The sequence below is a fragment of the Octopus bimaculoides genome, chromosome 4 (genome assembly GCF_046866305.1).
Source record: "Octopus bimaculoides isolate indiv1 chromosome 4, ASM4686630v1, whole genome shotgun sequence".
NCBI lineage: Eukaryota > Metazoa > Mollusca > Cephalopoda > Octopoda > Octopodidae > Octopus > Octopus bimaculoides.
The window spans coordinates 15960721-15984259 of record NC_142931.1 but is presented as its reverse complement, the minus strand read 5'-3'; the positions used below and the strand labels follow the sequence as shown (position 1 = coordinate 15984259).

Genomic DNA, 23539 nt, shown 5'->3' with positions numbered 1-23539 from the left:
TTGACTGGCACCCATGCCGGTGGCATGTAAAATGCACCATTCAAGCATAGCCAATGCCAGTGCCGCCTGATTGGTTCCTGTGCCAGTGGCACGTAAAAAAGCACCCACTACACTCTAGGAGTGATTGGCGTTAGAAAGGGCACCTAGCTGTAGAAACCTTGTCAAATCAGATTGGAACCTGGTGCAGCCTCTTGGCTTGCCAGTTCTTAGTCAAACCATCCAACCCATGCCAGCATGGAAAGCAGACGTTACCCCTTTTGTTATTGTATTTATTTTGAGATGCTCTGTGTTTCTTTCAATTACTTTAAAGATTAAAAAAGAATTTAGTAAAATAACTTACTTATCATTAAGTTAGTGTTAGGAACATAAATTGTGACTAAGGTTTGGTGGAAGATTTTAATTTAAAACTTATGGAAACAAGACATTTGTACTCAGAGCCGGTTTCAGTAGGGTTGAGTACAGGTAACAAAAGTGTTAAACGATGATGATGATGATGATGCACATCACTATTCATAATACACATGTATGTACATATATCTGCATATATGCACATGTACATGGGTACATACACACACATATATATACAGAATGCTAATTTCACTCAACACATTCAACCAGACATTAGTTGCATAAGCCATTAGGGGAAACTTGAAGACCCAATCATCATGAATTTTACAACACACGTACACAAGCATACACAAATATATCATCATCGTCGTCAGCATCCTCATCAAACATCTACTTACCCTGCTAGTATAGATTAGATGGTTTGACAGGTGTTGGTGAGTCAGAAGATTGTAGCAAGCTCAACTTCTGCTTTAGCATGATATCTACAGCTGAACGCCCTTCCTAATGTCAACCACTTCACAGAGTGTATTGGATTCTTTTTATGTGCCACCAGCACCCTCAAGATCACCATGTAACATGCAAGGTAAGATTCCTCAAGTGAGGGAGAAGTAGTATTATGGAAAGCAGTTTTGCTTCAATCCAGTTCTAAATGACTGAGGTGGTGTCGTATAATTGAGGAGGCAACATCACACCAAAACATGCTTAGTAGTCCACTGACAGCAGTGGAGCTTGGCATGATGTGTTTTTACACTAAGTCTATTTCTCTGCAATGAAATTTCATAAATGCTTTTCATATTGTAGTGTACAGGAAGATGCTGAAAATAAATGTACACTTCTTTAGATTGAGTCATGCCGCTTTGTTTAAACAAAATTAATTCAAGCTTGACAAGCTTCAGCTAACACTAGCAAATATTTTGTAGCTATTTTCTACATAGGAACAAAAGTTCTGACCTAGCTCTAAATGACTGAATTGGTGTCTACTACTGAGGAGGCAAAAATCACAGTGAAACACCATGTCTAGTAGTCTACTAACATTATTTGAAGTTCAGCCCGATGTGTCATTACACTCAAAGTCCATAAGAAAGAATATTTTTCAGGGATAAAACCCTGAAGTGAATGCATTTCATGTAGTATACAAAAATGAATAAACAAGAGTGGCTGTGTGGTAAGTAGCTTGCTTACCAACCACATGGTTCCGGGTTAAGTCCCACTGCATGGCACCTTGGGCAAGTGTCTTCTGCTATAGCCTTGGGCTGACCAAAGCCTTGTGAGTGGATTTGATAGACAGAAACTGAAAGAAGCCCATCGTATATATATGTATATGTTTGTGTGTCTGTGTTTGCCCCCCCCTCCCCCAACATCACTTGACAACCGATGCTGGTGTGTTTACGTCCCCGTAAACTTAGCTGTTCAGCAAAAGAGACCGATAGAATAAGTACTAAGCCTACAAAGAATAAGTCCTGGGGTCGACTTGCTCGACTAAAGGCGGTGCTCCAGCATGGCCACAGTCAAATGACTGAAACAAGTAAAAGAATACATCTTTATTATAAATATATATATATATATATATATATACACACACACACACACACACACATTCATTCTCACTCTCTCTCATGCAAATTTTTTAAGTGTATCCCATTAAACAGATGCCAGACTTAATGATTCTCATGAGTATAATTATGTCAATTTATGTCTTGCTTTGCTCAGGAACAGAAGTGTAAGTAAACAAAATTATTGAGTTATCTCAACCAAAATATTCAAATTTCTAACTTGTGTTGAGCATAGTTATTTTGACATTTTATTTGTTCCTATCACATGAAATAAAAGGCTAAAGACACCAAATATTTTCATGTAGAATATGAAAATTGTAAATAAATTAATGAAAATGTATTTGTCAGAAAAATATTGCAAAAGGCTATTTAATTGGTTCAAATTGTATATATCTTTTACTTGTTTCAGTCATTAGACTGCGGCCATGCTAGGACACTGCCTTGAAGAACTTCAGACAAATTGCCCCTGGTACATTTCTTTTTAAGCCTGGTACATATTCTAGCAGTATCTCGCTCAGAGATTTGGAGCTAAACACACACAGATATATATATATATATATATATATATATATATACTTCTCACTCAGAGATTTAGAGCTAATTATTTTCCCCTTTACACGATCAGTAACTGTGTGCCACTTTAAAAGTATATACCTTGAACAAGGCCTAGTGCTGCCATCTCTAGTCAAAAGTTATCCTTTGCCAATGAAGAAAAATAACCCAGAAGCCATGGTCTGCATGTACTGTTTAAGGCTGAATGGGGACATTACCTCCCTTGTTCGAGGTATAAAGATGCAGTTGTGTATCAGTAGCCAGCTGGAAATTTTTTCCTGGGGCTAAAAAAGGTAGTAACATAGTCCTAATCAGGACTGGCACTTTACATTGGCAAATAGATTTTACACTGAAGTACTGTTACAACTTACTTCTCATTCAGAAATTTAAAACTAATATATATACATTATTTGTTAGAAAATTAAGGTTTTCTTAAAAATTATATCTGTTTTATGAGTATATTATGAAATAATATTATTATCGGGCAGTGTTACCTACACTGCATTATAAATTTTAACAGGTAAACAGACAGTTTTGCATGCTGCACTGTAAGGTCAGGATGAAGTCCATTGTCAAAATGGGGGAAGTTAGGTGTAAATATCCAAACTGTGAAACTCTAACAAAATGGCTAGACCTTAGCAAACCTTTATAAGCAGAGATAATTGTACACTCAGTTTTTGTGACAGTTAAAGATTTTTTTCTGCGAGACAAATTTGTTCAATTGGATTCTGGAAGCTATGATTGTCTGTTTAGTTTATGTATTTTGTGCTTTGCGTTAGGCATTTATGGATTTATTTTTGCTCCAGGAATTCGCCAGAACTTTTGCTTGTCAGATTTAAATAATTTCTGTGTCACATCTGGGTGAGTACAAAAATCTCTTAAGTTATGTTATTGAAATATTTATGTGAATTTTGAACCCTACATTTGTGGTAGGTTGTGTAGTAATTTTGCTAGCGATTTTCTGCTAAAATAAATGTTGAAAAAATTGTATAAATAGCTAGAGGGTGTATGAATTTAATTTTTCATGTAACCAGTTTTTTGTATTAGACAACTAAACTGTAAATTTTGTCTAATGGTTACGCAGCATGCTTATGTGAAGCAGTTTTGTGTGAGTTTAAAGCAAACTAGATTATTTGTTTGATTATTTATTTCTTAACTATAATTATTGATGTAATCTGGCAGCCATTTTGTGTCATGAACTTTTAGTTTAAATGGTTGCTTTGACATAAGATTTATTTATGTTTAGGTCCAAATTTCGAAAACCAAACTTCTGAAACCAAATTACGGAATCCAAATTTATGAATCCAATGAAACCAAATTTCTGAAATTAATTTTATGAAAGCAAATTTCTGAATCCAAATTTCTAAACTCTATTTTTTTTACTTTTGTAAATATTTTGACTGCACGTCTAGTGTAGCATTAATTTTATTTGTTCCTATATACTTGATTGTATATAGGTTGTTTGTGTATGCTTAATTGTTAATAATATTCTAAAAAAACTTCATGGTGTGTTGTTGTTTTGGGTTCACATCATTGTTGGTTGTGTAGATTCGGGTTACAGCCACCAGGTCGTAACAAGATATATACACACAATGGGCTTCTTTCAGTTTCCGTCTACCAAATCCACTCAAAGATTTGGTCAGCCTAAGATTATAGAAGACACTTGTCCAAAGTGTCATGCAGCGAGACTGAACCTGGAACCATGTGGTTGGGAAGCAAACTTCTTTATATATATATATATATATATATATATATATATACATACATAAGAAAGATGTCCATAATAGGACATCTAACCCGCTAGAAGGAGCAGTCAAACTCCAAACCACAATTAGGGATAATTTTGAAAGGGAATGAAAAATAAAAACATTTACCATCTATTTCCTGAACCATAGCTTCAAGCTATTTTTAGCAAAATAAAATATTTTGCAAGGCCAGCTATCATCAGCAGGAAAGCCAAGATTAACACATAAATATGAGGTAGCAAATAGAATTTCTAAATTTTTTGCTACCCTGAGATTTATTAATAAATATATATATGATATATTTAGATGTTTTCCAGTTTCTATATTTTAAACACTGGAGATTATGAGTGAGAAAAAAAATATAAAAAATAATTCATAAATTCAACTTTTTAAAGATATGTCCTCTCTCCATGTAACACTCATCTTGAACCCAAACTCATCTGACCCTATTTCTTTACAAGACTGTAAACACGTATTTCAAGAAAACATTTAGGAAAAAATGCAAAAAAACAAGGACGTTATGGTTGGTTGTGTATTCCAAACAGGAAAATGAGTGAGAGGAGTGAAAGAAAAACAGAAAAATCATATTACTTTTATTTTTTAGATTCAATAAAATTTTCCACCAAAAAATAGGAAATAAAAGTTAGACAAGTGGGATTTACACTGCATATACATGCTGACACACAGGATTTATAAGGCCGTTGATCGTTACCAACGTCGCCTTTCTGGTACTTGTGCCAGTGGCATGTGAAAAGATATTCGAGTGAGATCATTGCCAGTGCCGATGGACTGGCTCCTGTGCAGGTGACATGTAAAATACACCATTTTGAGCGTGGCCGTTGCCAGTACCCGCCTGACTGGCCCTCGTGCCGGTGGCACGTAAAAGCATCCACTACACTCTCAGAGTGGTTGGCGTTAGGAAGGGCATCCAGCTGTAGAAACTGCCAAATCAGATTGGAGCCTAGTGTCTCCTCCTGGTCCACCAGTCTTCTGTCAAATCGTCCAACCCATGCTAGCATGGAAAGCGGACGTTAAATGATGATGATCGTTTAATATAGGTGCAAACAGGGTCTCGTGATTATGAACATCACTTCGTAACCACATGGTTTCCAGTTCATTCCCCCCCATCATCATTATTCAAGGCATTTAGTTAATATGTTAATCCAACATTGTTGAATGGAAAACAAATGTTTTCCATTTGACAATGTTGGATTAACAGTACTCCAGGTTATCAAGAAGTGAAAGTTGATTTTCCAAGACAAAATGTGGAAGTGGTTTCTTAGAAAGTGAAACTATGAGTGAAAGTAAACCTGCTACTAGTTATTGTAGATACCATAAAGTATACAGTATGACGTTACTACAGTAACCCCTTGCCATATCACGGTTCACCTATCGCAGTTTATTACTTAAGCTTAAGTCAGTTCCTCCATGGTGTTGTTTTGCATTTATAATAAAATAAATATATAAAAAATTATAAAAATGATTTTTAAAATATACAGATCAGTGCAGTTTCTACTTCACGGATTTTCACCTATTGCAAGAAGGTTTAGAATGTAACGCCCATGATAGTCAAGGGCTTACTGTATTCACCAAATATCTTAAATAACTGTGAACAAAGCATGACTTAATTACTCATGTGTATCGAATGTTAATAGAAGAAATATTACAATTACTTTTCTGAAAAATTATGGATTTCTTCCCCAAATTTGATTTTGTTCTGCTTGTGCTGAGGGTCATGAGATCAGTGAAGATCACACACACACACACACACGGGGGGCAACTATGAGGGGTGTATCAAAAATGTTTGCAAACATATTTTTGTAAGAAAAATTATCAGTAGTGCAAGTGTATCTAGCTCATATACTATTGGGTATATATGGAAAGCATTAAAAAGTAAAAGTTCATAACAGCACTTTCATTTCTCTACATCTCTCTGGCAAAAGAAATATTTTCACTTTTTGACCAGGGAAATACCGACTTCTGGCAAGATAAATACTTTCTCTTTCATGGGGGCCTAAAAATGAAGAAATGCTGATATTTCAGGGGGGGGTTTTCTTTACTTGTTTCAGTCATTTGACTGCAGCCATGCTGGAGCACCGCCTTAAGTCAAACAAATCGACCCCAGGACTTATTCTTTGTAAGCCTAGTACTTGTTCTATCAGTCTCTTTTGCCGAACCACTAAGTTACAGGGATGTAAACACACCAACATCAGTTGTCAAGCAATGGTAGGGGGACAAACACAGACACAACACACAAATACATATATACGTAGGTACAAATATACACACGTAGGTACATATATACATACATAAATATATATACATGGGCTTCTTTCAATTTCTGTCTACCAAATCCACTCACAAGGCTTGATATATCTTGTCCATAGACAAACAAACGCAACTAAGGCAGAGGTAATAATCAAATCTCATAGCTTCAGAACTATGGCAATTAATTCGCATACTCAAATATTAATGCTTGTTGTCATGTAAACTTACATATAAAAGCACCTGAGCAACTACTCAATACTTTTAGTAGCATCTCATATTAATTTTTACAAAGAAAAGGTTGACAGTAACTTCGATGTTTCAGCTTGCTAGTCATCATCATCAGACTGGTTTAGTTTGGCTTTCAAGCCTTATAAATAGTGTTTATGATGGGATGTTCCTTTGGTGGGTGGAGTAATATGTATGAAAATTAAGTATAAGTGAGTTTGGAAGTCAAAAGGAAAAGTGGTTGTGCAGGAATGGACGATGCAAAGTGTATGCTTATAGGATGTGAATAGAGAGGAAAAGATGGTAGGGAGATTTTCTCTGGTTTAATACAGGAATTTTTTTGAGTACAATCAGATGCATGTAATGCAAGGTATTACAAGTAAATTTGAATAGCAGTTTGTGTGGGTTAAAGGTTTTCTTATGACTAATCAAGATTTTTGTTGTATAAATTTGCTATTATTAAAAATCATAAATTGGTATTGTGACTTTTCTCTGACCAACACTGTTACAAGTCAAACTGAACAGATATCTATAAACATAGGGGTCTATAAACCCAAAAATAACACAATGCTAAAACCAATATTTTTAGCACACAATCAGAAAACAGTTTGATACAGTGGCTTCCAAACTTTTTGAACACAAGTATAATATGTTACACAACAAAACAGATATCTGAACAAACAGCAAAGAAAATTATCGGTTTATGTTATTAAAACATTAATTATATTAATTTGTCAGTATATTATATGAACAACAACTCTATTACTTCTAAACATAGTTAAGATGAAATGACAATAGGATTATATTTTTAAGAGATTTTTCCAAATGAAACTACTTAAATAAGAAGCAGGAGCCTAATTAATCTCAAGTATTATGAAATATTTCAAACAGACAAACTTTTATTTCCTCATCAATACAGAAAAGTCATGCCTTCTTTTTGTATGCAATGTTTATTCATTCATTCATTGTTCTACATCTGCTTTTCAGTGTAATTATTGAAGCATTATTTTACAGTCAAATGAAATAGATGCAGATATGGCTGTGTGGTTAAGAAGCTTGCTTCCCAACGATATGGTCTCAGGACCAGTCTTACTGCATGGCACCTTGGGCAAGTGTCTTCTACTGTAACCCTGGGACAATCAAAGCCTTGTGAGTGGATTTAGTAGACGGAAGCTGAAAGAAGCTCATCATGTGTGTGTGTGTGTGTGTGTGTGTGTGTGTGTGTGTGTGTATCCTTGACTAGAAATCATGCAATGGTTGTAAATAAGCAATATCATACAAGTGATGTTCATTTCCAGTCTTCTGTAAAAACATGTCTGGTCATTAAAAATATAAGCTGGCCTGGAAACAAGAGAGGGTTGGCAACAAGAAGGCCATCTGGCTATAGACAATTTGCCTCAACAAATTCTGTCCATCTGCTCCATGCAAGCATGGAAAAATTATACAATATATGACGATAATGGTTTTCTTTCTGTCACTAATCTATGTTTTTCAAATAAGAGGTGTTTTCATTCCCATTGTTTTCAAAAATGAAGAGATACAGAATGATTTGTTGGCATGGGATGTCAACATAACATTATTTGTTTTTGGTTCAAGCAGCTTCATGCAAAGATGCTGAATCTGAATATATACACATATATACATGCTTGTACACATGTGTATAATATATATGCCAGCATGGAAAGCAGACATTAAATAACGATGATATATATACAGTGTTGGCCAAAAGTCACCCGACAGTAAATCAAAATTCTGTAAATACCTAATATTCAATTTTATTTATTCATTCCAATTATGAATGTTTAATAATTGGATGCTGTGAGTTAAAAATCACCGTTTTTTTTTTTTCTCAACATTTGCCTATTTATTAGCAAAGTCTTGTATAAAATAATTTTTTCTTTTAATCTTGAATCTATATGGTTTAGATTGACTGTCAGGTAACTTTTGGCCAACCCTGTATATGCACATGTACATATGTGATGGGCTTCTATACAGTTTCTTCCATCACTTAATATTTTTGACATCTTAATAACTATCTTGGAATTAAATGGTTTAAGATTTACTGTCAGCTGACTCTTGGCCAACCCTGTATATGCACGTGTACATATGTGATGGGCTTCTATACAGTTTCTTCCATCTTTTTATTCCACCACTTAATATTTTTGACACCTCAATAACTATCTCTGATGGACTTGCTCTTTTACCAACTTTCAACTTAAACTTTCTGTGAAGATGTGTGGCTTAGAGGTGAGGCTATTCAGCTCACAGCCATAAGTTTGTGAGTTTGATTCCTGGCTGTACATTGTATCCTTGAGCAAGACTCTTTATTTCACATTACTCTTGTTTACTCAGTTGGCAAAAATGAGTTGTACCAGTAAATCCAAGGACCAGCCTTGTCAGATACTGTCATGCTGAATCTCCCTGAGAGCTGCATTAAGGGCACACATGTCTGTGGAATGCTCAGCCACTTGCACATTATTTTCACAAGCAGCTGCCAGTTATCTTCTACATTCTAACAGTTGCAGGACTAATGTTAATGAATAAAATTTGAGACCAAAACAAATGACAATCAGTCATTTGAGAATTACTCCATAAAAGTTATGAAACAAATATTTTAAAATCATCATCATCGTTTAACGTCCGCTTTCCATGCTAGCATGGGTTGGACGATTTGACTGAGGACTGGTGAAACCGGATGGCAACACCAGGCTCCAATCTAATTTGGCAGAGTTTCTACAGCTGGATGCCCTTCCTAACGCCAACCACTCAGAGAGTGTAGTGGGTGCTTTTACGTGTCACCCGCACGAAAACGGCCACGCTCAAAATGGTGTCTTTTATGTGCCACCCGCACAAGCCAGTCCAGGGGCACTGGCAACGATCTCACTCGAAAATCCTACGGGAGCCAGTCAGGCGGTACTGGCAACGGCCACGCTCAAAATGGTGCATCTCATGTGCCACCCGCACAAGAGCCAGTCCAGGGGCACTGGCAACGATCTTACTTGGCTTGCCGGGTCTTCTCACGCACAGCACATTTCCAAAGGTCTCGGTCAGTAGTCATCGCCTCGGTGAGGCCCAATTTACGAAGGTCTTGCCTCACCACCTCAGCCCAGGTCTTCCTGGGCCTACCTCTTCCACGGGTTCCCTCAACTGTTAGGGTGTGGCACTTTTTCACGCAGCTATCCTCATCCATTCTCACCACATGTCCATACCAGCGCAATCGTCTCTCTTGCACACCACAACTGATGCTTCTAATGTTCAGCTTTTCTCTCAAGATACTTACACTCTGACGGGTATTCACATTGACATTACACATCCAACGGAGCATACTGGCTTCATTCCTTGCAAGCTTACGTATGTCCTCAGCAGTTACAGCCCATGTTTCACTGCCATGTAGCATGGCTGTTCGTACGCATGCGTCATACAGTCTGCCTTTTACTCTGAGTGAGAGTCCCTTTGTCGCCAGCAGGGGTAAGAGCTCTCTAAACTTTGCCCAGGCTATTCTTATTCTAGCAGCTACACTTTCAGCGCACCCACCCCCACTACTAACTTGGTCGCCCAGATAGCGGAAGCTATCGACTACCTCTAGTTTTTCACCCTGGAATGAGATAGAAGTTGTTTCCTGTTTGTTTACAGTCTTTATTGCACCTGAACATCTGCCACAAACAAAAACTAACTTCCTAGTTAACCTACCTTTGATGTTGCTGCACCTCTTATGTGTCCATAGCTTGCACCGGGTACATCTTATAGAGTTACTACCTACTCCTTTTCTACATACTGAGCAGGGCCATCTACCTGAAGGGGTTTGTGTTTTATCTACCTTCCTACTTATTAGGATTTTGGTTTTAGCTAGGTTGACTCTAAGGCCCTTCAATTCTAGACCTTGCTTCCACACCTGAAACTTCTCCTCTAGTTCTGATAGTGACTCCGCAATTAGGGCAAGGTCATCAGCATAGAGGAGCTGATGACCTTGCCCTAATTGCGGAGTCACTTAAAATCATTATTAAAATTAAATTATTGCTTACTGCAAACTTAGAAATACCATGTTATCATTCATTTTCCTGAATGATTGCACATAAAACACAATCATTTTCCTGAAAAATTATATAAGGCACACAATAATGTAGCTGGGGTGGGGGCATGAAGAGGAACCTGCATGGGCAACATTTTTATGGGAGCAGCACTTATGGGTCTGCTGTATCAGTCAGTACAAGCTTATACAGGGCGGGGGGAACTCAAGGGCTGGCCCCAGTGGCATACACTATATGCCTCTGAAGCTGTAAAAGAAAATATCCAGAAATTGTTAAATTTGGAAATATAGAATATATGAAAATAAAGTAACATACCTTGCTTCGGTAATACTGAATCCATATTCCAAATGTCCAAGTTATTAGCATGAGTTCATATTTATTTTGTAAGAAGTAACTAATTTGTTACAATATGAAAAATTGTCAACTGAAAAGAAGAAAAAAAAAAGAGGAAAATTAGCATAATCTAAATGTTCTTCACAGAATGAGTTCGAGATATTTCGGCACAGCCATTTTGGTGTCATTGATCTGACAAGGACTTATTTGACATCAGACATTTTAATGGGTCTCTCATTCTCCCTCACCCTCTGTTTAAGCATGTGAACATCTAGTTATGTTTGTAATTGCATCCTGGGTATGATTTTAAACTGCATCAGATAGTGGTGCCCTGGTCCAAGAGTTCCAGGGCTTTTGAGGAGTGTGGAACCACTTCTCAGCCACTATGGTTCTCTGGTCTACTCTGACCCAGAATAGTAACACCTGTCAGGGTCCCAGCTATGTGTTAACTAGCTTATTAGGGCTTGCCTACTTATGCATGTAAAGACAGGATTCAATAGACCCTGTGGAAGAAGCCGTCAGGGTTCAACAGAGGTGAAGGCAGCTGCAGTAACACATTGTGGAGAGCAAGATGAAGCAAGTAAGACATCTTGGTCAGCCACTGCATCCATCTCCATTCCTAGTTTTTGACCTGTTCTTGTGCACAATCCTTCTTCACTTTAAACAGCCACCACATAAGTGATCAGTCATCCTTAATAATATTAGCTGGTCCTCATTGCTCCAACAGATGAACATGATGTTTGTATGCATGTGTAACCTCTCTCTCTAAAACAGGCTGAATGTCCAGTCAGCTGTGCCAAATCAACAGCATCTAAACAGCCATGTCCAATCATCTCAATCTGCTTCATGATGTTTATAGTTTAATCACAAATCAATAATTAAAAATGTTATCAACATATACTTCCCAGGGATTACTTTATGAGACACATTCATTTTGTTCCAGTTGTTACGTGGCCTCTTAATTTTAGTATTGGAAACTTAAATTCTAGAATATAGTAGAAGCTGGTGGCACGTAAAAAGCACCCACTACACTCTCAGAGTGGTTGGCATTAAGAAGGGCACCCAGCTGTAGAAATCTTGCCAGATCTGAGCCTGGTGCAGCCTCCTGCCTTGCCAGTACTCAGTCAAACCGTCCAACTCATGCCAGCATGGAAAGTGGCCGTTAAATGATGTTGATGATGATGAAGTTACAGAAGAATGCTGGTTCCATGCTGACATTTTTTTAGCCCTTTAGCATTCATATTATTCAGTCAAGAGCTTGTAGCTTTGAGATTTTGATGAGCTATCAATTTTTAGAATGACATTGTCGGATTGGTGTGAGAGGCTAGATCTGGACAGTTTGACCATAAAATGCATAGAATATTTTAGCTGGATCTGGCTGGTTTAAATGATAAAGTGTTGAATAGTTTGAACAGATTAGATAATGGTACATTCATACAATGAATATCTCAATCCCTCTTATTTAAAAGATTTTTCTAATAAGTGAGTGATGAATTGGTTTAGATTGGTTTATGGCTTTCACAACCCCTCAGACATTGGTAAGATTGATACCATTGTTGGTTCCCTTGAACAGCAACATGATGATGATGGCATGAAAAACATAAGAAAGGAATTCCAGAGGGGTGATTTGTAGAATATGATAAAAAAAAATGATAGTGCAGAGCCAGGGGAAGGAGAGAAACAACGTGGGTGGCAACAAGAAAAGTAAGTCAGTCAAGTGGACCGGAATGAAAATGACACACAAGACCAGAGAGCTTCAAGGAACAATAGCCACTACAGTATCAGTAGAAATGGCAGAGTGGAGAACTAGCATATCTCTGGGTGAGAAATCATAGTGCATTTGTAAGTGTGTCCATTCCAGTCTATCTGGTGACCATTTTTAAGGATGTTGTCTAGGATATCTGTAAGTAAAAAAGCCATACTGTCTTATATGTGGAAGCAGTAATCAAATGAGATTTCGAGAATGAGTCATTTCAGAAGAAAGATCTTGGAATTATATATTAGTTTTTAAAGGCTTTTACCTACATCAAAAGTTGAATTTATTGAAATTCGCAGCATATAAAAATATGACATTTTCATATAAGAAAGAAAGAAAATGATGAAGCCATGAAGTAAAAGACTAAGTTACTGTTTCAAAGTCAAAGCAAACTAATTCTTAAAGAACCAAATTTATTTGCTAAAGAACCAGATTCTGCAAAGTTGGAGAAGTGTAATTTGAAAGAATGGGAAAAAAAAAAAAAAAGTAAACAAACACTGGATTTTGCAAATATCAAAATATTTAAGATATCAACAGTGCTGGTGCCATGTAAAAAGGACTCAGTCCACTCTGTAAGCAAGTTGGTGTTAGAAAAGGCATCCAGCTGTAAAAACCATACCAAAATAGACAGTGAAGACTTGTGCAGTCTTCTGTCAAACCGTCCAAACCCATGCCAGCATGGAAAACGGACGTTAAATGATGATGATGAACATTTTCTGATATTAGTCAATAACATAGCTCCTTAGGGCGAACAAGGGAGCCTCTATATAGACACTTGTTAGAAATAGGAGCCAAATCCCTCCTAACCATCTCATAAAAGGAAGGACATATTGAATAATGTAATTCCTTATACAATATGACTGTTAAAGATAGATAACATGGTCATGGCTGGAACATATTTGATCACAGGTTTGCTTGATCAGGGCTGACATGGCACTAATCAACAGCTTAAACCTCTTACATGCCTTATTTAAGGCAATGTTACTTCAGTAAACAAGGATTTTAATTGGATCAAACACTGAGCTTATAAGCAATAATTCAATTCCTTAGAATGTTGCTTCTTCACTAGCTACTTGATTACAACATATAAAACATGAAGTCCTTTCTTATTTCCATCTCATCAACAAAGACGTTGCCTAAAGATTCATCATATTCCCTGTGTTCTAACTTATTAACATGACTTGATTATTTTATATCACATACAACACTCAACATTCTTTTATACCCTTTCAATTACCAGCAACTCTTTCAATCTATTCGTTTGTAACACAGGCACAAGAAGTATAGGTAATCATATTTTAACTGGTACTTATTTTATCAACCTCAGAAGGATGACAGGTAAAATTTACCTTGATGCAATTTCAACCTCAAATGTAAAGAGACATAGTGTATTTATTCAAGTACAAAATGATGTAGAATATAATGTGACCTAGTTGTATACACTATGTACCTAAAACTCAATGATATATTTTATCCTCTTTTTTTCTTTTATACTCAAGTATACTCAACGAGACATGGAAGAGCACTGTGAAAATCAACAGAAAGCTAGATGTGTTCCACTGAAGATGCTTGGGAACGATTCCGAGAATGTATTGGCAAGATTATGTAACCAATGAAGACATTCTAAAGAAAGCCAATAGAAGATCACTTAGCTAAATCCTCGCAGAACAAGGATTAAAACTAGCAGGTTACATACTCTGGTTTTCAGAACACCATTCTAAAACAGCTTTCAAACAAGCACTACTGGAGGGACAAAGAAAGAGAGGAGGACCAAAAACTATATGGCATAGAGCATTCATAACAGACATAAGAGAGGCCAATACCCCATGGCCAGATGCATTGACAACTACAACCAACAGAAACCAGTGGCATCAACTAGCTGCCCAAACAGCTCAAGAGCACAGGAGGAACTGATAATGCTACTTCCAATTTGGACCCAGCTGCTTTGTATTTAATTTCTTGCTTTATGGTGAAGAATATTGGTTTCAAATTTTGGCACAAGGTTTATGGTGAAGACTATTGCAAGACATTTTGTCTACTGCTCTACCATTTCTATTAATCCCCTGCCCTCATGTTCATCATCCTTAACAATGAATACCATCCCAAACAAAATTCTCCAGATTATAAGTTATAACATACTGCTACACCCATCACATATTCACAACAAAATGAAAATACTAAAACTTAAGAACACATCAGGATCACAGTTCATAGCTCTTGTATAATGTTATGGTACCTTCATAATATCTAACCACCCACAATGACTTATCTCAAAGAAACAAACTTCATCATTATTACAACATCCAATTATATCAAAATCACTTTCTATAATTTCTATTTCTGCACTAGAACTAAAAAAAGTGTTGTAGAGCCAACGACCTCTAATAAGTCCAGCCAACATAGAGGGAATCTATGTAGCCACTGACTCTTGTAGAAATAACAGCCAAATATTACTCACATCCCAGTCTTATCTAAAATAAATGACAGGATGATTCATGATTAAAATGCCTTAGATCATAAGGCTGACTTGGGGCAAAACAACAATGAAAAATCTCAAGTACTTATGCACAACCAAATCTACTTTGTCCACAGCTACTGTAGCTATGATATGAACAGATTGGGTAACAAAGTAACTAAAATACCCTGGCTACATTCATCATAACCAACCCTTATATGATAGAGTATGTGATGGAGTCCATGACCAGAGGTGAAGCACAACTGGTGTGTTGGACTTGTGGATTACTGCTAAGTGTTTGATTGCTACCCAGTATGATTCAACTGTCCAGCACTCCTCTCACCCAGTCACTTTCTTCCTTCCTTAGCACATGACCCAGCTACCTCATCCTATTTCTTTTCCCCAACAACCATTATTGTCTCTATTTTCATCATTCTCTGAAATTCATTATTAGTCTTCCTCTTTCTCGACAATACTCTATTCATTCACCAAACTGTTCTCATTTCCAGATTCTACAACTGTCTTTGCTGCACCATGTTCATTACCAATATCTCACTCACATGATTCAAACATAGAACTTGTTTGTGCATCTTGGTTTAGAATAGGTACATAATCTCCTTAAAGATTGTAAGAACAATATTTTGTACCAGAAGGGGCATGTTTGACTAGGATTACTCAAAACTTAAAATCTGGCAAGTCAACAAAGAAGCTTCTGCACAGTCAACTGATGGGCTAGAAATAGCTGCCAAATTTCCCTCAGTTGACAATTGTTGGTATAACAAAGATCTCCAAGCTTTATAAAGCTTAGGGCCTCACTAAGTCCAACTCCAGCACTGAGCCCAGTCACTTTGGCCATTAGTTGACCAAGCTAGCTGTCCCTGAACTTACAAAACATTATTAATATAGAAGACTCTATTATTATTTAACCCAAGGTAGTTCTGATCAAATAGACCTAAAATCAAAGTCATTCTAACCATGCCCATCCTATTTTTTTCTTCAAACACTGTATATCTAAGACAACATGCTTTTAAAGAGGTGGAGTATGATATAAATTAGATTTAGCAGGCATCCACACAATATGAGGTCTGATCAAAAAGTATTGAGACTGTTGCTATGGTAAAAGAGCCAAAGTACGCAGAGTAAAGCTGCTTGGCACAAATTGACCTTGAACTATATCATGCATGCACACTAAATAATAGCATTCTTACTCACTTCCGTTGTTTATAGCAGCACTTGGAAATAAAGTGTGTAGAGTGTGATCATCTCACCACGCCACAGAAGATCCATCAGTGACCATGGCAGAGAAAATGTGTGTGTGTGTGTGTGCATGGAAAGAGACATGGTGTCAAGGTTGTTATAAGCCAAGAATTTTTCCCAAAATCAAATCCCACTTGAAAGGAACAAGATCTCAAGACATTAAAGAAATCCAAGAGAATGCAACAAAGCAGCTGCTCAGTATCCCCCCAAAAAGGAGTTCCAGGAATGCTTCAATCAATGAAAATAACACTGGATAAAGTGAGTGGCTTCAGAAGGGGACTACTTCAAAGGAGACTAAACGTTGAATTGACATGTGGTGTAGTTTTCTTTTTTTTTCATAGCACCAGTCCTGATACGTTTTGATCAGACCTATTCTAGAGGCCTTTATGGAATCTGCTTAATTCTGCACTAGAAACAAAATGATCAAGAAGATAAGATACTGGAATATTAATTCCTAAGTAATCAGCTCAAATCCACTGCAGTTCTGTTATATAGTTGAGTAAATACACTTAAATTACATCACATCCACTGGCATAGCTAGAGTTTGTGCTGCCCAGAGTGGCCCTTCCATTTGCTGTCCCTGGACCCCACAAAAAACACATATTGCCTACAGCAGATCCAAAGTGTGATCCACTAACTACACTAGTAATCACATCTGTTCATTTATGTACAGGTAATTAAGTGTCAAAATTGTGGGGATCATCATTAACATCCACTTTTCCATGCTGCAAGGGTCAGATGAGGTTTATTGAGGCACATTTTCTACAGCTGGATACCCTTCCTGTCACCAACCCTCACCTGTTTCTAAACAAGGGTAATATTTTCCCAAGGTCAAATTGGCTTTACATAACACTGGAGACGAATGACACTGTTTGTATGATAGTGACACCCATTTACAACTATCAGTGAACTAGTTAGCATTAAACCAATTCAACACACAATGTGCCTGCATTTCTGCATCTACTTGTCCTCACTGCTTTTAGCATTGAACAAAACATTGTATCCAATCCTTCCTTCCCTGAACTACAACACTGAGAATTCCCGTGTTACTGTAAGAAATTTCGCCATATAGTAAAATTCATCATAGGGACAATTATATCAGCATTTTATAAGATAAAATTAAAAAGAATGCTAAAAAGTTTTATCAAGGCATTAAATAGGTAAGTCTTTATTCAACGTCAAACATTAAGAAAAATATGATGGTCATTTAAAAACAAAATTTCTAACACCAAATTTTCCTATAACTGGGATTTCCAACCTGTCTATTGTTTCCTCTCAGTCTGGAACTGCTCACAATAGTCTTTCCTGTACAAATTCATTTTCTTCTTTTATATTAAAACAAAATATTTAAACTTTATTTTGAATCTGGTGGATCTGATGTGTAACATTACTACTAGCAAGCTCACATTTGCTGAAGGTTATACTTTTGGATTCACATACGTGACATCATCACCATCGTTTTAACGTCTACATTTCCATGCTTGCATAAGCTAGATGGAGTTTACTCAGGCAGATTTTCTACAGTCAGATGCCCTCCCTGTCACCAACCCTCACCTGTTTCCAAGCAAGGTGAGATTTCTCTATGGCTAGATATGTTCTATGCAGAATACTGGAAATGAAGGACACTACATATACGAGTGCCACTCATTTACGTCTACCATGTGATGACAAGAAGAGACATGTCCATGCATTCACGCTCACATACAAATATATATGGCAGGCTTCTTTCAGGTTCTGTCTACCAAATCCACTTATAAGGGTTTGGTCAGCCCTAGTAAGAAACACTTGCTCAATGTGCCACGCAATGGGACTGAACACGAAACAACATGGTTGGGAGGTGAACTTTTTAACTACACAGCCATGTCTACTGCTTTTACTTGTAAATATATTCAAATAATTCTTTCTAACCTTCCTAAATTACAGTTGGAGCTCATATTTAATAAAGCAGATTGAAACTGGAATCAGTTACACTACGTTTAATGTTATCCATTCACTAAATATATTTTATAGAGGAAAGCTATTTTTATTCTCTTTCTCTTTAATTTTAATGCTGCAAGAAACATTATCTAATAGGTTTTCATATTTCTTTTTCCGTCCGAAATAGAACACATTGAATAAAGATATGTTATTACAGCTCTTTTATTATAACTCCACTTATTATCTAGAATGCATTACTACAGGAATAGAAAAATATTAGAAGCATTTCAAGTGAGTGTTTGTTAGTTAAGATCTGGCCTATTCAATTTTGTCAAGAAGAAACTACCCATAATTTTCCGAAAGATTTTGTGTAAGTCCGTGATGATAAATGATTGGTATAAATTTACCAAAGTCTAACTGAATAAGTTCTCTTTTATGCACAAAGGTATTATTTATATGATGAAAATTAAAGAATAGTTTATGCAATGAAATAAATACATGTATCGGGCGAAAAGTCAGCTTGTAAGCGATTTGAGTGCAGACAAGTTCGAAGTTCTAGCAAGTTCTATTTTTTTTAATGACTTTTAATTGTCATTTAACAGATGTTAAGCCTGTAACATTGATAAATAACACATCCTGTAGAATGGATTTATATAGAAATGATTTTTTTTTTAAACAAAAGAACTGTTGTTTCGCCTCGGGTCAACTCAAACTCCAATCAAACAGACCTACAAAAAAAGGCGTTCCCGCCAGGGGTTCCCCGTGTTGTTGGTATATCAGGGTATATGTTGTTCCCAAACGTACCCACTTTTGTTTTTAAATTTAAGGCGCTAGGGTGTAATTTGAGGGAAATCTGACTGCTATTTCTAGCAAATAAGAATTTGAAATAGAAGTTACAATAAATTGAGTGAGGACATATCTGAGATGAAGGCCATTACACATGCATACACATAGGCAAGAAGAAACAGCCCATATTTTAGTTTTTTTTTCAAATGAGTGATTGAATCATACAAGACCATTCATTGTAAAATGAAAGGAAAAGAATAATTAAATGTTAAAGGATGCGAGCATGTTTATGTTATATTGTACATATATATATATATATATATAATTTGAGAGCATGATAGTTCGATATTGCCTTCTTTTATTTCTTTCAATGACTTTCAATATTAAGTTGTCATTTATCAGCTGTTCTAGTGTTATATATATATATATATATATATATATATATATATATATATATATATATATATAGATATGCAGGGCAGGGGATCATCAATTAGTAATAAAATTAATAATTAACAATTCTGCCGGGTAGCTCAGTATGAAAAAAACCTTCTTCGGTAAAATTTATAATCATAAATATATAGGGATTGACAGTAACCCAGTTTTGAAATCAGTAGTTCTTTGACTGCTATTTCTGAATTCTCAGTATGTTGGAGAAGCGGGTTACTGTCAATCCCTATATATTTATGATTATATATATATATATATATATATATATACCCATCTCAAACTGAAGATTGTAAAAGAAAATTCTATACTGAAAAATATAAATACTAATGTTTCAAATTTTGGCACAAGGCCAAAATAATAAAGATAAAATCATTTAAGTGAAATCTAATAATTTTGGGCGTCATATTTTAATCTTCAAAACAATCATTAAATTGAATTATTCGATATTATATAGTAAATACCGGATATGATAGGCATTTTTTTTTTTTTTTTACAATATGACGTTTGTTCAATTAGAAAACAATTTTTAGAAAACTATATCGTCTACCTTAAGGTTACTTTAAAATATTTTGTTTTCACGAAATGCATGAGGATATATACAAATCATATAAAATCATTTTAATGTCATTTTTAACAATTTAATTTAAAAGAAAATAACTAAAATCAAAATACAAAACTTTTTTTCTTTCATTGAGATATATATATATATATATGTATATATATATATATATATATATATATATGTTTTCAATACCTCGTTCAGAGATTTAACATTGCTATATATATATATATATATATATATATATATATATATATATAACCTTGGACTTTATAATTTCAGGAATATATGTAGAATTTACAAGAGAAAATTGGACAGCAACTTTGAAGTTTTGGCTTAGCAGTCATGTGACTGTCTAATGACTAGTAAATCACAACTTCGAGGTCACTGTCTACCTTTTCTATGCTAATAAACATGGTACTCGACTAAATAATACTGAGCGATCCTTCAATCTCATGTTCCAAGTGTTTTTAAACTTTACATGAAAAACAAACAATATATATATATATATATATATATATATATATATATATATATATATATATACACAGTTAAACTGAATAATCTCTCAGAATAGCAATTAGCTTATTAATTAAATTCATTTTAAAATATAAATACATACGTAAATGCACATTGATTCTACTAAGCATCACAGGAGAATCATTAACTTTTTTTAAAGTCTTTTAAAGATAAAGGCTTCTGGACAATTATCTATGTCAACTTTTTAAAGATTGATCCAAAATTTGGTGATTTATTAAAATATCAGGAATAAACTGGTTCGATCGAAAGGAATAACTGAAGATATGGATTAGATGGTAGAATCCCACTATTCTTGATGGAAGTAAATAAGTATATATTTAAACAAAACAGTAGTCTTTGCTGGCAAGTTGAATGAATTAACTTAGAAAAATGCGTGCTACTCACAACTAATATATGTGTGTCAAGAAGTAGATAGAAGCATCAAAGTTGCTGAGACGAGCCGTGAGAGAAAAGAAACCATACAATGAACTTTAAATAGTTTTTATATCTTGTCTAAACATACTGTAAATATCTTCTTTATATACAGGTCTCGTGTTATTTTATTCATAACACCATTGTTATTGATTTTCAAGAAAAGCACATAGAACGTTTTGTTGAGTGAAATGTCGAAACAATTAAGATCAGATGATCAGTAAGAAAATTTACATTAGGTTAAATAAAAATAAAAATATAAAAGACTTTCATCTGATTTATTGTTCTGCAATGTGAACAACTTGTTTGAAGCTAAACATCTAAATTTCGTGAGGTTTTTTTTGGTTTGTTTGTTTGTTCTTTTTTCTCACCCTCACATTACGGAAATATAATTAATAAGAGAGCACTATCTTTTCTCCTTAATTACATGAAAATTAAGCGTTTATATTATATATATTTTTAATTTTACCTTTCAGTTGGAATTTTGTTTTCATATAATTCATTTACCAGTTGCATCTAAGACGCAGAAAATAGAAAAATCCTTCGAAATAACATAGTTGGCTCTTTAAACATATATATATATACACACAGACGTGCGAAGCAGCGAGCGAGGAAGCCAGTTCTACCGGTTTGCATTAGGAAGGGGAGGATTATTGAGTGAGAGGAGTAGTGACAACAAGAAACATTATTATAATGATGGTAGTAGTGATGGTCATATTTGCACAGCTCTATCTATCTGTACGAACAACAATCAGTTAAATGGAACTCTACATACATAGACATATATATATACACACCCATAACGATATACATACACATATACCTTAATATCTATATATATATAAAACACACATCTCTTTCCCCGTATATATATATATATATATATATATATATATATAGTGTATATGCTGGGGAAAGGAAAACTAACCACGACAAATTACACGTTCACTGATATCATTGGTTTTTAGCTTTTTATTTTCATGTTATCTATATTATAATTTGCATAAATGGTTGTTTTTTTTACTCTCTTTCTCTGTACGGAAAACAGAAATGTGATACATATATGTGCACACACATATATATGTATATATACACACATATGCATACATACATATATATACATAACCACAAGCGTGCGAACGACAGAAATACTAAGAGCAACAGACAGGGGAATGGAATTGCATGACGTATTCGTCTAGCTGTAATGTCGCCACCCCCTCCTCTCTCTATATATATATATATACACTCGCGCACTATATATATAGATAATATATATATATATAGGAAGGCTTAAGGAATAAAACTGTGGTCCGGAACGTTTCCATAAATGTGTTGCATTAAAAAAGAAAAAATATTTTCTCTAAAAAATATTTTGTTTATACGAAGCTATACAGCTTTTCACGATTAGATTTACTTGATTAGATGACGTAAAAGACTTCGTATCATCATTTTTTTTTTTTAAATGTTAACAGTTTAAAGTAAAACTAAATATATTTATTTACATAAATAACGCGTTAATTTTTATTGATTAAGTTAACGAAGAATTACAAATAATTATATATGGATATATGTTATTTACCCTAATTAAGAAATTTATAGATATGGGATACGCATACATGCACACATATATATACATATATGTTTGCGTATATATATATATAGATAGATAGATAGATATGATAATCAAAATGTTTAATAAAACGGATTCTTCCGAAATAAATTGCATATAAGCATCTCTTAGTTTCATTAACAACTATATAAACCATCCCTTGGCCTTCCCTTGAAGTTATTCTTCTATCTAAAGGGCGTTCCATGGGCAGGGCCTGTTTCAAAAGAATCATTTCAAAAACGAGGCTCTGCGTTACTAAAGTAATGTCTTAGTCACAGCGGAACCATTTTCGGGAATTTTATCAAGAATATCGTTTTCTACATATACGATTTGGCCTTGATCGAATTTTTTTCGTAACACCCAACTTTAATTTTTCATAACAAAGCAATAGTTTCAAAATGGTGCCAGTTGTTAATTTAGAAAGTGATTTAAGAAGAGGGATCCGTTGACCTAAATCTCGTTCTACTCGTTTCTTCTTTCTGAAAGGATTAATTCGCACTTATGAATGTCTGTGTTTTCGGATTTCAATTTGTTTTTTTATATATTTTTTAAATGCAATACACAAAAATTTAAACAATTTCATCCCATCTTTATAAAATTTTACCGGATTTTATTTCGATAAGATTTCACGAGTTTAAATAAGCCGTGTCAGTATTGACTTTAACCAAGTAATTAAAAGACTCTGACGGAACTATTTTCTTGGTCGGAGGTATATACAGTAATTAGACTTTATTCGAACTGCTTGTT

The 23539-nt window shown here is 35.0% G+C and overlaps 1 protein-coding gene across 1 annotated transcript in view; it reads right to left on the bottom strand.

Annotated features, from left to right (window-relative positions):
- LOC106877082 (uncharacterized) overlaps positions 1-21940 on the bottom strand; it is a 102290-nt gene extending 80350 nt beyond the window's left edge. The window contains exons 1-2 of the mRNA XM_014925881.3: positions 21653-21940; positions 11035-11143 (exon numbers count right to left, since the gene is read on the bottom strand). Of these exons, the coding sequence (XP_014781367.1) occupies positions 11035-11059 (25 nt within the window). The 5' untranslated portion in view covers positions 11060-11143; positions 21653-21940. The remainder of the gene's footprint in view (positions 1-11034; positions 11144-21652) is intronic.
- Positions 21941-23539: the final 1599 nt, after the last annotated feature.